This window comes from Sinohyriopsis cumingii, chromosome 2, assembly GCF_028554795.1.
Source record: "Sinohyriopsis cumingii isolate HCF-2022 chromosome 2, ASM2855479v2, whole genome shotgun sequence".
NCBI classification, from domain to species: domain Eukaryota; kingdom Metazoa; phylum Mollusca; class Bivalvia; order Unionida; family Unionidae; genus Sinohyriopsis; species Sinohyriopsis cumingii.
This window is the reverse complement of record NC_142962.1, coordinates 140,155,690-140,171,334: the sequence shown is the minus strand read 5'-3', so window position 1 is coordinate 140,171,334 and position 15,645 is coordinate 140,155,690. Positions and strand designations below refer to the sequence as shown.

Here is a 15,645-nt window from a genome sequence, read left to right as displayed (position 1 = left end):
ATCTTCTCTAATTCTAATCAGGAGTGTCTTCTTTAAAGTGAACATTTTAAACAGCGAAGAAGACATGTCTTCCGAGAATGAAATTAAGGACCAACATTGACCAACATTCTATTTAGTACAATTGCGAATAGCTGTCTATTACTCGCAATCAATGTAGCAAACTGACCTCCCAAACATTTATAAGATGTTGATGATTGTCTTGCCTCGAATGGCTACTCCACCTGCTAGTTTATATGGCATTTTACTTGCTAACCTCTGAATCGGTGTTTTCTTGATGCCGACCTGCTGTCCAGACTGAAGAATCATTACTGTACCTTGCTCTACGTTCATTCATTTGTGAAGGCTTCTTATCTGTTGATAGCGCCGTGTTTCACCCCTGAAGGACCACCGACAGGTGCTGTACAACGATTCTGGTAAATGTTCTTCCGTAACATCGGTAAGTGAACCATGAAATTACAGCATGTCTTGTGCTCTGGATGGTTACACATTTTGTTTCATTCACACGTTTTTCGTGAAATTCTATGTCAGGACTTTCAATTGAATGGGATGTTTAAGTTGCGTGCGACTGCACTTCTGGTTTCCAACATTGTTGGCATAAGGGATATTTTATGCTCCTCCCTGAGTACAGACACCCTAATTACATTTCCATCACGCAACTCGCAGAACCGGACTGAGGAATTCAACCTTTGTTGACAATTCATTAGCTATATTTAGCTTAGATTGCGATGGGTTCTTTGAACTGTGACGAATATTTCTGCCGTGCAATGCTCTCCATCGTGTATGATACTTTATGCCAATTGCATCTGCATCTTCTGGGTTGATGGATGTGCAAAGTTTGACTTGGAACTTCTCGTTTCCAATTTTTGTGATGGTTTCTAGAGGACGACCATCATTTTCTGTTGCAACATATGTAGAGATTTATTGTACGAAGGCTGTTGAAAGGAAGCAGCACACATACTTAATGTATTTGGCTGCCTGAAAGGAAGAGAATGTACTACTAGCGGGTGAGTAACTGAATATGATTCTTGTCTGGGGTACTCTTGGAAGCCATTAGCATTTCCTATTGTTTTTTGGCTCTAGTACACGTTCCCGCATGGTCTGTAATTTGACAGCAATTTCTGCGCTATCGAATACGTCTTCATTCAATATCTATTAAAGTGACATCACATGGTTTGTGTTTATCACAGAATAATCTTAATCGCCATATATATATATATATATATTGTTACAACTCTATGGTCTTAAACTAAGTAAGAGAAAAAAGTAAAAACCAACAAGTTTTATGAAATTCAACAAATAATTTATTTCCCGAGAATACGAAGTGAAAATGTTTTCTTAAAAACTTTCAGATAAGCTAATGAAACCTAAATAGTCTTAAAAGTTGTAACAAACGTCCAAAACTATAGATTATTCTAAATGAGTTCCATTGGTGTTCCGAATGAAGCCCAGTCTATTGCGCGGATGTGACAATAGCCTGATTTGCTAAATGTCTTTATGTACCACATTGATATAATCTAAATGTCTTAAAATCAATTAAAAGTAATTCTAAAACATCGATTTAGATCAAAGGTTATTAGCACTTTGTACTTCCAACGAATATTTGAAATAAATAAATTAAATCCGTTCAAATGAACAAAACTAACTCATTCCACTAAGCCTTGTGTTTAAGATAGGAGTACCTAATTCGCAGGCAAATATCCCTTATAAGAAAAACTAAGATGCAGTTTTAGAACCAGAACGAGTGTCAGATACTTATTTCTAGATCATTCTACATGTCAAAAATGTCAGAGTCTTAGCAGCTAACCAATTAGAAATTAGGTCACCTAGTTTTACACGGAGGAACCCAGGAACTCAATAACCATTAGATTCGTCAACACGGGTACATACACCTGATGTTCAAAATGGACAAAATTTTCATTAAATATTTACTAAATGACCCTGGCATTCTACGAGCATGGACAATTGAAATACATAATACAGATAAATACAAACATACATAAATATATATATATATATATATATATATATATATATACATATATATATATATATATATATATATATATATATATATATATATATATATATATATATATATATATATATATATATATACATACATACATATATACAGTTACAATACAATTCTATTTTCTTCCTTATATATATATATATATATATATATATATATATATATATATATATATATAAGGAAGAAAGAACGAGCGGTACCATATGTTTTTATTGCAAGTTTCCAGATGTACATACTATGCATATATTCGCTTACGAATATGATAACGGCACAAAGTGTGTATATGCTGTTGTGCTGTTCTAGTATAACCCGATCAGATTCGAAAAGGGGACATGGCCAACCATCAGCGGGTAAGTAACTATACAAGATGCACCCTATAATAAAGTATATTTGTATATGAATGGAAATTCGGTTATATATTAGTTGCCAATATTTACAGAAAAAGAAGAAATATTATGCTAAGTAGTTATTAAATGAAAATGCTGTGCCATATGTCATTGTCATCAGAATATACATTACAAGTTTTGCAGTTGCAATGAAGTCTTACATCAAAATATGGGTGTAATGACATCTGCAAAAATACAAAATGTCAAATCTGAATACTTGTTTATCGTGTGTTCTGGTTGGGAAGGTAATTATTTTCCTAGGAATATAACAAGAAATGTCCCTTATCACTTTACATAAGTATAAACTGTACATACACTCCATAATTATTGAGAACATACGTCAAAACATTTTCTGCTTTGCAAACTACGTCATTTTATGATATTTAAATACTATTTATATGAAGTCTTGGCCATTTCTGGTAATAGACTTGTTCATGTTGTAATGGTACTCAGTGCAACATGGTGAAATTAATATACTGTATTGAAAGAGGATGGCAGAATACATGTGTTTGAGATTTTACGACGTTTCGCATTATTGGAGTCGCATCATTGCCACATGTTAATCTCATTTTTAACGTATCGCTGCTGTACACAGTGTTACTTTGAGACGGCTGACATGAACAGCTGCCCCGTATGAAAATCGCAGATCAGGAACAATTATTATGTTTCATAACTCGCAAAAATTATAAAACTGGTCTTAGGAAAAGATAATTCTAATGGAAATTAAATGAACAGGAAACACAATATGAGCTTAATCATTGCTAGTATAATAATCAATATAGATGATGAAGAAAATATTAGAGGAAACATCATTTTGTTGTAGTTAACATACCACAAAAAATAATCAAATTTACCGTATATTCTAGCGAATCATTTTTAAGAATTGCTTGTTCATCTGGTAAGATCGTGATAAGCTTATAAAGAATAGTGTTTAGTGTTGCATGCAAGTAAATAATTTTAGTAAATTCTCATCGTATCTCAAATACATTTGATAATTATGGATATATTAATATATGGTTTATACCAAATATGTTCTCCTACGGCAAATGGAATGTAAAAACATTCTCATTATTCGTTGCTAATACTTCAAGTCGAATAAAACAAATCTTGTAAACAAAATCCATCTACATTTCCCTACAGGTATTTATCTAATATTCGGCAAAAGGTTAATGTCTCCATTAGCACAACGAGATAGGAATGCAATTAAATTGGCAATATCTGATTTCTCTGAGCAAAGTCGTAAAACACTGTCAATGCTTGCCTCGATATCCACCACTGAAACTTTATCATCCATATACAGTTTCTGTGGTTTTGAACCTTGTTTTGAGTCACGCCGGAGAACTTTCATTAAGTCCAACTGAAGATTCAATTCAGAAAATGTTTTGTGTCTTTCATGAATCCTGTACATTTTATTTTCCTCACTCATGCCTTCCTCTGTTTCTAGGATTATCTCCAAGAAACTATCCTCTAAGTCACCCTCTTTCCAAACAAATACGCCTTCGTCTTGGAGACATTTACGGGCTTCGTTCCATTTATTATTTGTCACATTCTCTCTAAATGATTTTTCTGCATCCGTCGAAACACATGTGATAGTTTTCTTTGGTTCCAATTTTGTTATTAAATGGTCTGGTTGCAGGTTTATTGTAAACTTTTCTCCAGTCTTTATTTTATCCTGAAAATCTTTACTTACAGCGAAGTAGTAGGTACGATATGCATTCACATCTTCATCTGAGATAGAATACGTTAATTTTTGCAATCTTTCCATAAGTCTTTCACGTGCTGTATTTAAGTCAATAGTGTGCCCTAAGTTTGTAGCTTCTTTGACTTCCCAAGCTTTTCTCTGCAACTTACGAGAAAGGCTTCTAATCTCTTCATTGCTTTTGTTTCCCGACAACATCTCGGTTAAACGGTTATTGACTTCTTCCTCTACTAATTCTGGAACTGATTTAAGATGCTTTTCTACGACTACATCCCTATCCAATAAAAATATCCGGGGTATTTTCAAAATCTGGGTCACATCATTCCACCTGACTTTGTTTTTTTCACCACCCATGCTCACTACGTGCAGAGAGGCGATTAGATAACGAAGTTTATTCAGGCATGACATGTATTCATCATCATTTCCCCCTACTTTTGCTTTCTTCAGCACTTGAATACTGGAATCTGTCTTCCTTGGATTTAACAGGAAAGAAAAAAGATTTTTGATGAACAAATAGTCTGAACTTCCCTCAACAAAAATGACATTTCTTGCGAACAAAATATTCGTGTATTCCTCGCTGGCGACTAATCGTGCTGTCTTATGATGTTCCCTTTGAGGGTTTTTCAGTTCTTCACCCACAAGGATAATTCTTGAAGCTGTGTCATCTCTGTAGAATTTTATTGTTTGGTAAATAGTTAGGGCATCAATAAATGCCGGATTATGAGTGATGATAATAATTACTTTCTCTCCGATCTGAGGCAGAAGTATGTCTCGAATTTTTTGAATCATTTGAGGATGCATACCGTTATCTGGTTCCTCGAGCAAGACGGTTCTAAATTCCGTGCTTGACAGAAGCAGAGAAAGGTTTTTTGCCTCCAGTATTCCCTGAGGCACCTTCAGTATTTCAACTGGCACGTTATCAATAGTGACCTTGATGGTCTCCTTCTCGCCTAGTCTCTTAAAAATGATATTACTTTCTCCTGTGAGCGCTTTGAAAAGCTGTTTCTCTTTTGTTTTGTCGTATTTGTGTTGGCTACTTAGAAATGCGGCAATTATCTCACACCGTGTTCTTGCTAGGCTGTAGTTGCTTTCGCGTTCCTTGGGCTTGATACGCAAACTTTTTGACCATTGAAGAGGACCAATCGATCTCTGGCCGAAGGTGTTAACGACGCATTTGTTTAGAGCTCTAAGTATGCGTTCAACATGCGTCTCTGTTATCGAATGTTTTTCCACAGTTTTAATATTACCACTTATAATTTGTGCAACACATTGCAAATATGTTTCAACTGTTTCATTTGATTCTGGTTTTGTCAAAGCTGGAAGTGTGGTTTTCAGTTCCTCTTTATCTGACTGCTCTAATTCTACCTGATTGTTTGCCACTTTATACTCCTCCGTATGTAATCTTGTCACGATCTCCATGAACACATCACTTTTGTCCACCGTTATCCCTAAACATACAATAACTTTTCCGTATGTGTTATTGTGGTTCGAAATACGGACATACGAAGTGAATAGTTTTGTGTAGTCCTTAAAGGGTGGTTCATCAGGCAATTTATCATATTCACAGACTATGTAGGTATGCTCGTCTTTATCAGGTTCGGTTGAAAATGATGTACTTGACTCCAGATTCAAGCTTCTTCTCACGGCCTCAAACACGCTTGTTTTTCCTGAACCGTTTTCTCCCACGAAGAAATAAGCTCCATCATCAGGGAAAGGAATAAAAGTATCGTCTCTAAATTTAATAAAATTTTTAAGTCGAACAGCACGCAGCATTTTTCCTGAAAGCAAAAGAATGTCACTGAATCACGATGCGACAGATATATGATTCACCAAAACATCGTCACAATAGGGGCTATATATCGTTGATTAGAAGTTACGTTTTAAAAATATTAGAAAATACAAAATTGCAAACAATGTTATAAAAATGAACCTTCTAAATACACGACGTTAATAGGCAGTCATACAAAGTAATCGATTAATGGTAAAGACGATGTAATTCTCTATCAGAATGAAAATAAACTCTTAATGTAAAAGTGTGCAATCTTTTAATTTATACTCATCATTTATGATGCAAACGTTTTATTTTTTTTAAAAACAAAACAAAACAAAACACGGTTGAATATGTTATTTTGTGGTACATCTATACAAAAAGCTTTTTAACTGAGTGGAATTTGAATCACACTCGATAAGTGTATAAAATATTCTACTCCGAAAGGGGTGACTGCAGTCTATATTTTCTGTTTGAATGAAATAGCATTTTTCTGTACTACCAATGTGATCAGGGTGTCAAAAGCACAGACCATATTCTCCACATTTTATCGAAAAATCATATTTTAATAGAGTCTGAGATCTTAACGAGCTGTCAAATTTAAGTCTTTGCAGTGTATTTAAAGAGAAACGGGAAGTCGAGATGATAGAATTCATTTTATTAGAGATTTTCTTATGTTTTAAAGATTTGGGTATGGTTGTAATTTCAATACGCTTTAATCTTGGAGAGTTCTGCATCATTGGCAAGATTGATTTTGCTGTTATGGAAGTAAAGATTACCGCAATTGACGATATTAATAAAAGGTTGGATGTTCATAATTAAAGACCAAGTCATCATATTATAAGCTAAAATAAATTTAATAAGCTACCTGAAAATATATTCCTTTTTGATTTTCATTAGATACCAATAAGTGTTACTCTAATTAAAACAAGAGAAGGACCATATTCGTACTCTAGGCGCGAAGAAGGTAATTTGACAGATGCGTGGAAGTTCAGCGGTATACTTCCTCAAGCATATCATTTCGCGGGTCGAGTTATATGCCAACGCCAAAGTATGTTCCGCTGAGGTCAGTAACAAACATGAGAAAAAGTGTCAACTGATGTTTTGCCTGGGAGCTCAGGTCCGCGTTACATTCTGCAAGCGATCACACAGATCAGCTTCGACAATGGAAACAATATTTGAATGAACTCAACTTTGGTAGCATAGCATTGTATGTGCTGGTTACTAAGGTTTATACTAAAAAGAGTCTGAACTACTTAACTCTGGTATTGACTCTTTTGTGTATGCTTGGGACAAACGTTTCTATGCGCTTGCACTATCCCCACATATACAAAGCAAAACTTTGCGTAGGTGGACTGTTGTTGATATGCTTTCGCTAAAGTGAATGAATGGTTTAGAGTCACAATCTAATTACGTATGGATAATGAATCTATCCCTTTTGCTTAAGCGTCATAGTAAGTAAAAAATGTACAATGGTAAAAGATTTTTGCGTCGACTTTGCCTGCATTTATTTACCATGCAATAGTTGCTTGAGGACCAAGACTTTTTCTGCTGTGGAATTAGTGAAAGGCTGACGCGTTCATTCATGCCAGAACCCGGCAAGAATATTCTGATATTTACAATGAAAAATAAAAGTGCCATTTATCATGTACGCGGATTTCGAATGCTTGATGTTCAGTCAAATACAATGCAAGCTGCTGAACAAGTTCAATTCGAATTTAGCGACACTATAATCAGATGCGACGGACAAACTGAACTGTCAATTTTGTACCACGTCAAAACAAACAATATTGCTGGAATTATGATGGCATTTTTCAGCTCCACCAATGAAAAAGTTCATGATCGCTGTCAAACCATCGGTGCTTTGAGAGGTGCTGCACACAGCACATTCAATCTACAACTGCGAATTTATCCAAATCAAACAAGAATTTATCCAAATAAAACGCGAATTTTCTTAGTACTTCACAACCTGACTGAGTATTATGGGCATTTATTAATGTAAGGAGCTTCCGAAGCATAAAACGCGGCAAAAAGTGTTATGTTATACCCAACAAGACGGAAAAATACATGATGTTTTGGTGAGGACAATTATAGTTCATTATTTCGTTGCAGTTTCCCAATTCCAAGCTTGATAAATAAATGAGGAAACTTGCAGCGAATGGTAATGATCGTTTCACATTCACTCGTCGATGCGGTGGTGCCGCTGATGATGGAACATGCGGTTTACTCACTCTAAAAGGAATTTACCCTTAAGGGCACATGTCGTCGTAGGAGAAGTTTACTGAAACTATGTTGACACCTATTAGAGAATTTTAGTATTCCCTTTCGCGCAGGGGGAATTTCAGAAAAAGATTTTAAACATGAAAAAAGTGTATGGTCTGGATTTGAGTGTAGAAACATGGGTGACTATGAGCATAATCTGTATTTGAGAACGGAAGTTCTTCTACTTTCGGACGTCTTCGAGATGTTTCGCAACACAGCTGGATTTATATAATCTTGACTAAGTTCACTACTTCTCTTCAACTGGAATGGTCTATTATGCACTTTTGTCAAAAACGTAGGTAAAACTGGAACTGTTAACAGGTATTGATCACCATTTGTTTAGCGAAAGAGGTATCTGTGGTGATATACTGATGCCAGGTCACTTCTACGCTAGAGCCAACAAGCAGTTAGTGGACGGATACCACACGTTCACTCCGAAAAGGTATATAATATATATTAACGACAACAATTCATAGGATTATGTGGAGCCCACACACATAGATGTGACAGAAATCATACGAGAGTATGACAGCAATTACAATCATGGATACTTCTTCGAGGTTGATCTGGATTATCCAGAAAACATCCACCGTCTCCACAACTACTGCCCACTAGCGCGAGATGCAATGGTTGTATCAAAGTCGTGGATGTCTCTATATCAATATCAAATCATTGACGAGTCCGGTCGCCCCTATGTAGAATGCACCAAAATGGTTCCAAGTTTATGCACCAAGCCTAAGGCTGATGAACATGTGAGAAACCTTTGGGAAATCATGTTGTCAAAGTGTAACAGACACTTAGATTTTGCCAGATCGCCTGGATGGCTCCATACATCCAGATCAACACAATCTGAAGACAAACGCCACGAACGAGTTTGAGAAAGATCTATTCAAACTCACGAATGATGCTGTTTTCAGTAAGACGATGGAGAATTTATTAAAGCGAATTGTGATGATAAGATCTTATTAAATTTATATCATGATTATTGATAATTAGGTTAAATAGACAATTCTATATTTGGATCTGATTTGTGATTTTTGTAACCACATTTTTTAAAAATACCGTTTCATAAATTTCGTCTCCTATATCGGTTCTTAAAGCAAAAAGCTAACTTATATTAATGGTATACTATTCATCTCATCTCAAAAGAACTGAACAACGTTTTGTTAGCAAACAGTTTTTCCATATATATTGTAATTTTTGTAATCGCATGTGTCCATAAAATGTATTATCTGTTTCGTATCATACTAAAGGTGTCTGTTTTAACACTGGTGCACAGAAAATCGGCATCGGTCATTAATAACTTCATTGTGTCACCATATTGGCTATTTGGATTCTTGTAGCAAAAACCATAATATAGCACTTTACTTTCTTCTAACATTTATTCATATTATTGGTTCGTGATATTTTTATCTTAATAATTTACGATTAAATGATAATTATAACCAAATAAATTAAGAATAAACACCGTAATATATTTTTAATATTTATAATTAAAATTACATTTTGAATGTGAAATACCTCTGTAGTTTCCTATTAAGTGATCATGAACTCATACTTTGTAGCTGCTTTTGTCAACGACAAAACTTTTGTTCACATGTATGGCATATATTGGTGGAATTATAATGATATTTATCTTTACTACTGAAACTCATTATAGGGATGTTACTTGGTTTTAATTCATTAAAAACACCTTTTGTAAATAAGTTCATAAAATCTATTTATGTAGAGTTTTCTGTAAACTATAGGTTGTTGTTGTTGTAGGGTTTAACGCCATTTTTCAGCACAAGATAGGCTATACATGGCGGCCAGTATTAATGGTGGAGGAAGAACCCGGGAAAACCCCGGAAAGAACCACCGACCCACGAGAAGCTTATGGCGAGCTTTCTCACATGCCAACATAGGCCGAACCCGCGACTCGAACCCACGCAGACAGAGGTGAGATGGCAGTGATCCGTAACGGTGAGCGCTTTAGACCACTCGGCCACTCGGGGCCCGTAAACTATAGGCTTATACTCTTTATGAAATGATTTAAGGTAAGGCAAAATGCTGGTGGTAGGTGTTTTCACATTTTTATCATCTATGAAGTTTGAGGTCATGATGTATAATAGTTAAATTTTCAGTATTGCTTTCGAAATCACAATACAGAGCAACATGAACTTTTAGCTGATCTTAGTAGCTTTGCAATTTAACGACAGAAACCTTTTCAGACATTATATCTATTGTATTGTGTTTTTGTAAGCTTAATTCAGAAGACAAAAATCATTCAAACACTTCTTGCAATATGCTTTTAGTTCGTCCTTGTTAATTTGAGATGATGCAAATTTGGATAAATCATTTATTTCACAATAATAATGTCTTCATCAGATATTAATAGCATATCTTCATGAATGTAGCTTTATATTTCCGGTATTCCAACAGGCTTTTTAAGCTTTTATACTTGTTTATAAACATTTACTGATATATAAATTCATTTTCATATATTATTATATCGTATATTTATGGGACATTTATTACACTAAAGCTTACAAGTATAATATATTTGTTACCTACACAGATAATCGTTCGCTAACTTTGTAATAAATTCTATTGCACAAATAGGCTATTTAGGTTCAGGATTTTGTACATTAAGGTATTTTTTATTTCTTTTATTTACTCTGGTACAGTTATATATGGGTATGCCCCATATAGTTTATATTCATCAACGTGAACAGTTGCAACAATTTGTTTTCAATAAACCAGTTTATATCTACATTCATGTTCTTACATATCTGACATTTGGGCGTTCCATGTGCATCTGATAAACTGGCCGAATAAGTTAAGCCATACTTTAGATCTATTTGCTTCCTGCCTTCTACAGCTGGGGATAGATCTACAGATGGATGGCATGATTTGATGTATCCATCGATAAGGTTTGGTAATATATCTACCCATTTTCCGGTTTCATTTTCAGTAAAATACTTCCACATTCTAGACTTCAGTGTTTTATTAAATCTGTTTATTACAAGAACTCATTTATGTTAGATGAATACTAATCAGTATTTTCTTGCTCCAATATATCACTTACCATCACATTAAGAAATTCCTTTTTTGATTTTACTTTCTTAGCCCAGAATATATTTCAATTTACACTGTTTTTTATTTAATCTTTAAGTTTGGAATATATTTTCAGACTTAAGATTACACTCCTACCACAGTTTAATTTGATCAATTGATCAATATTTATGTAGTAATATTAACCGAACTGTAAAGGTTCTAGTATCGATCCCTTCAATATTGTTTTTATCTCGTTCGCGTATGTTTTTTCAATTATATACCTTTTATTGCCATAGTTTTCATTCTCTAAAACAGTCCCGTTAATTTAGATATTTATATACGGTACTAAGCACATGTCAAATCGAGAGGTCGTTTTGCACTTGTCACGCTAATATCTTTGACTTTGCTGTTGTAGCAAGAAATCATCCCAAAACAAGCGATACACACAAAGCTAGTATTGGGGCGATGATGGGAGAAAGCATCGCACATATGTGCGTAGCTATCTAATGGGTTGAAATGTTGGACCAGTCTAGACAGAATGTTTTCGCACTATACAATATGATTGGTTTTAATGGAGATATTCTAGACATTTAAATTTTAAAAAATATTTTTATGATAGTTCTGGGCGGGACCTGAAGACTTAGGCGTTAAGCAGTAAACACTTCTTTGCTGTATAATAGCTAGATGCGTGTTATTACTGATTGGTATAACGTCATAATGTAGGTGATTTTACCTATCCACCCATATGCTGATGACCGGAACTTCTATGCGGTAGGTTAAAAGGCTACCCAGTGTGTAGCAGAGTTCTTCTGTGCAGTGCCAAATTAAATCACCTAATATACTACACAGAAGAAAATAGTAACTTTTAAATGAGAAGTCATTACTATCTGGATGTCCGTCATTAATTAGAGAGTGTAAAGTAGATCGGCAATATAGACCCTATTTATGGACTTTGGGAAATTTTGTCCTTGTAATTTAGACCGGTCGCCTTAAGATCATATTAAAGAAGTGAGGGGTCTGGTGTCAAACCGAATTATCCTTTAATTAGGACAGGAGGATGGTTTCTTCCGAATAAAGACTTTTCACGGTTCTAAAGTTTTGCTGTTGTCAAAATATAGTAGCATCATGAATTAATAAGAAAACTGATGTCAGCGTTATTCTGAGTACTAGTGCCAATACAAGATTCTGCGTGAAGGAAATCTTTCAATTTTTTATTGTTGCTACCTTTTAGACAGTCCAAGAAATTTGTTTTCTATGGGCTTGTATTTCTTGAATACTTGATGATCAAGTTGTTTTTTTAGTCAGGACTTACTTATTTTTATCATAACCGTCTAATTAACTAAACGATCTCTAAAAGAAAGAATACATGTAACAATCGTAAGGTCAAAATTTGATCTGGCTGATTCATTTATTTATTAAAATCGCATTAGTCAAAATATTGTTTCAAAATATAACATTGTCAGAAATTAATTTCTTACTAATGATATTTGAATTAAATTACGTATGTGCACGTATTTTACGACGATATTTTGGTCTTATTTGATGGTAGGTGACCTTTGAAAAATTCAGAGTGGTTCGACATTTTTGTCGACTATCATCCCTTATCCATGAATTACGTATTTTCACCGATATATTAAGACATTCCTATTGTTGCGTGCTTATACCTTATATCTGAAGTACTATATGTTACATACCAAAGTACCTTCAAACAAGACCACAGATTAATACAAATATTGCTGAATAGAAAAAAGCTGAATAATTTGCAAACGTATGCCCAAGACCAAATCGTTCAATAGTTCGACGGCAAGAGCTAGATTCATTATTAATCAGAAGTTAGGATGTCGAACCAAAATTGTAATCTATCTTCTAACATTAGAAATCTGTACTACTTAATACGTTAACGAAACCTTTGCTTTCAGAAAACGAATGAATAACCAAAAAAGTCACATTGGTAACAAAATTTAACGAAACTCGCCAAACACTACAACTGGAATAAATGATTCATTCGAGTCCCATGAGATGCTACCGAATGAATCTAACCTGGGGTGGACCGACAGAGAACGCATACGTCAGGAACGATACTGAATACTATAACTAAAACGTCATGGGCAGTTCGACCTAAATGAAGAAATCTAACCTTCCTAATATCAGCTAAGCAAAACTACGGTTAGGCGTCAGGATATCAGACGTACCCGGTATGTACTTTTTGCTATAATATTTTACCCAAGTACATATTCCGGAACTCTTAACTCTTGTCTGTTATCCAACTACACCATACTCTTTGCATATTTCGTAAGTACCTCCATGCATAACTTTACTGGGATATAATGTACATTGTTCTTATTGCATGTGGATATGATTTATCGGCACGCATGGTGTCCGTCCATTGTTTTCGAGCTTGAATCAGATGGGAACAGTTTTATTCTTTGCGTCACAGGCAAGATAATCTCTTCTTTGATTTTTGTTATACAGCTTTGTTATATAGTTTACGCGTTTTAAATGCGTTTATGAATTTTTGACTTCCTTATATCATTATATGAATCCTTTGCTTGTTTATTTCCCAGTCATTTAAAACATGTAGGAGTATAGAATTTCTTTTGGCTTTTGTGTTTAGTATTTGCTTTGTGAATGTGACCTGATTCTTACCCTAACAAAGAGCTGTCTAGCAAGAGATGCTGAAAAACGGTTTTATATATGTGCTGTTATATATATATATATATATATATATATATATATATATATATATATATATATATATATATATATATATTCTTACCCTTCTGTTGGAGCCTTGTCAAAATTACAGCCATTCATTAGTTTGAGTTCATATCTACTCAAGTTATTACATTTTTATGCTAGTAGTAGTAGTAGCAGTAGTAAAAGTAGTAGTAGCATTTTTATTCTTGTTAATTTTAACATCTTTCTTTCAAACCTCCTTACATAACTCTACATGCATATAATTTCTGGCCTCGATCTCTCACCACTCTTTCTCTCGTCCTTAGTGCATAACTTAGAATTAGGTCAAACCATACTACCAGGTTCGTTATGTGATAGGAACAAGAACCCGATCTTCTATTATCTCTGCAAAACTTCGTATTGTTATATCTCTTGTTGTAAACTGTCCCTAGTGATTCTAACATGCAGGAGTCCATAACTTGTCGTATATTTCTTTGCTAGGTGTTTGTTTTGTATATGTATTTTTACTCCCCTGACGAAGAGCATGCTATGTCCAAAATGTTGGGAAACCGTTTTATGTAGTTTGTGTAGGATATTTAAAATGAACAATTATGGAATACATGTTGGTACATGAAACAAGCCATCACTGAGTATCTCATGCTCAGTACCGTTTACGTTTTGTTCTTCTGAAAGTCAATGTAAAGTTTACCTGAGGTACGAAAATGCAAACTTCAGGAGTTTTGTCAAGTGAAGGTCGTTCTTTTATTATATTTTCAATTCCATGACTGTTATTGATAACCAATTTTTGAAACTCATACAATCATATATAGAGTGCATAGCCTTCACATCATTAATATAGGCTTACTGTTTCTCTGGATAAGAAGACCTATAATAAAATGAAGAAAAAGAACCAGTACAGTATCAGAATTAACCTGCTCTTCTCTGCTACACTTATCTGCAAAATTATCTACTAGGATAATGAACTATACCAACGCATTTTTTGATTCAAGAAATAAAATCATTATTTACTTAAAACATAAGCTTCAGTATTTTCCATGAGCATGTGTAAGAATCTCATTCACAAGAAAATCCCGTTCATGTGTGTCTGCATTTTTATTCTTCTTATTCCAAGATAAATGAAAGTAACGAAGTGAAACAAATATCATCGTTTAGATGAGATTTTAACAATTTTTCAATCTCGATATTTCCCAGCTTACATGCATGCGAATGTATTTTATCAAATCCTGTGAGTATTAAATTATTTTAAAAGCTGCTCTGACCAATATTCCACAAAATTACTTGCAGGTCCTATTAGTAAAAATATTCTTTTCTGAGGAATGTTAATTGGAGCGCTTTCAGACAAGTGTATGATTACATTTTATCTGCGTTTGATTAATTCGTACATATGATACGTTTTATCCAAAGGATAACATTACTCAGTTACTATATCATAGCATCGCGTACTGTTTGTTTTTAAGACAGTTTTGTTCTGAATTCTGTTTGCTAATACGTCAGAAAGTATCAAAAACTTTAGATTTGATTTTATCCTAGGATATGAGTGAAAGAACATAGATAAACCTCGATTCAGGGATGTTAATCACTCATCTTCGATCGATCCTAACTGATATGCAAAATCGTATTTTTAATAGATATATACCTGCACGTACATATATTCAATTGATCTGAAGATTATACTCATCAAAGTGTTGACCCCATGTAATGTAAGAGCAGCATGTATATTGAATGTTAGTATGACCTGACTAGGGCAGATCTTAGTAACGTTTCC

The 15,645-nt window shown here is 34.3% G+C and overlaps 1 protein-coding gene across 1 annotated transcript in view; it reads right to left on the bottom strand.

Annotated features, from left to right (window-relative positions):
• Nucleotides 1–2,595: 2,595 nt before the first annotated feature.
• The window catches only part of LOC149805940 (uncharacterized), a 47,515-nt gene continuing 34,465 nt past the window's right edge, over nucleotides 2,596–15,645 (bottom strand). Inside the window, exon 2 of the mRNA XM_089937069.1 lies at nucleotides 2,596–5,895. Within this exon, the coding sequence (XP_089793195.1) occupies nucleotides 3,563–5,890 (2,328 nt within the window). The 5' untranslated portion in view covers nucleotides 5,891–5,895 and the 3' untranslated portion in view covers nucleotides 2,596–3,562. The remainder of the gene's footprint in view (nucleotides 5,896–15,645) is intronic.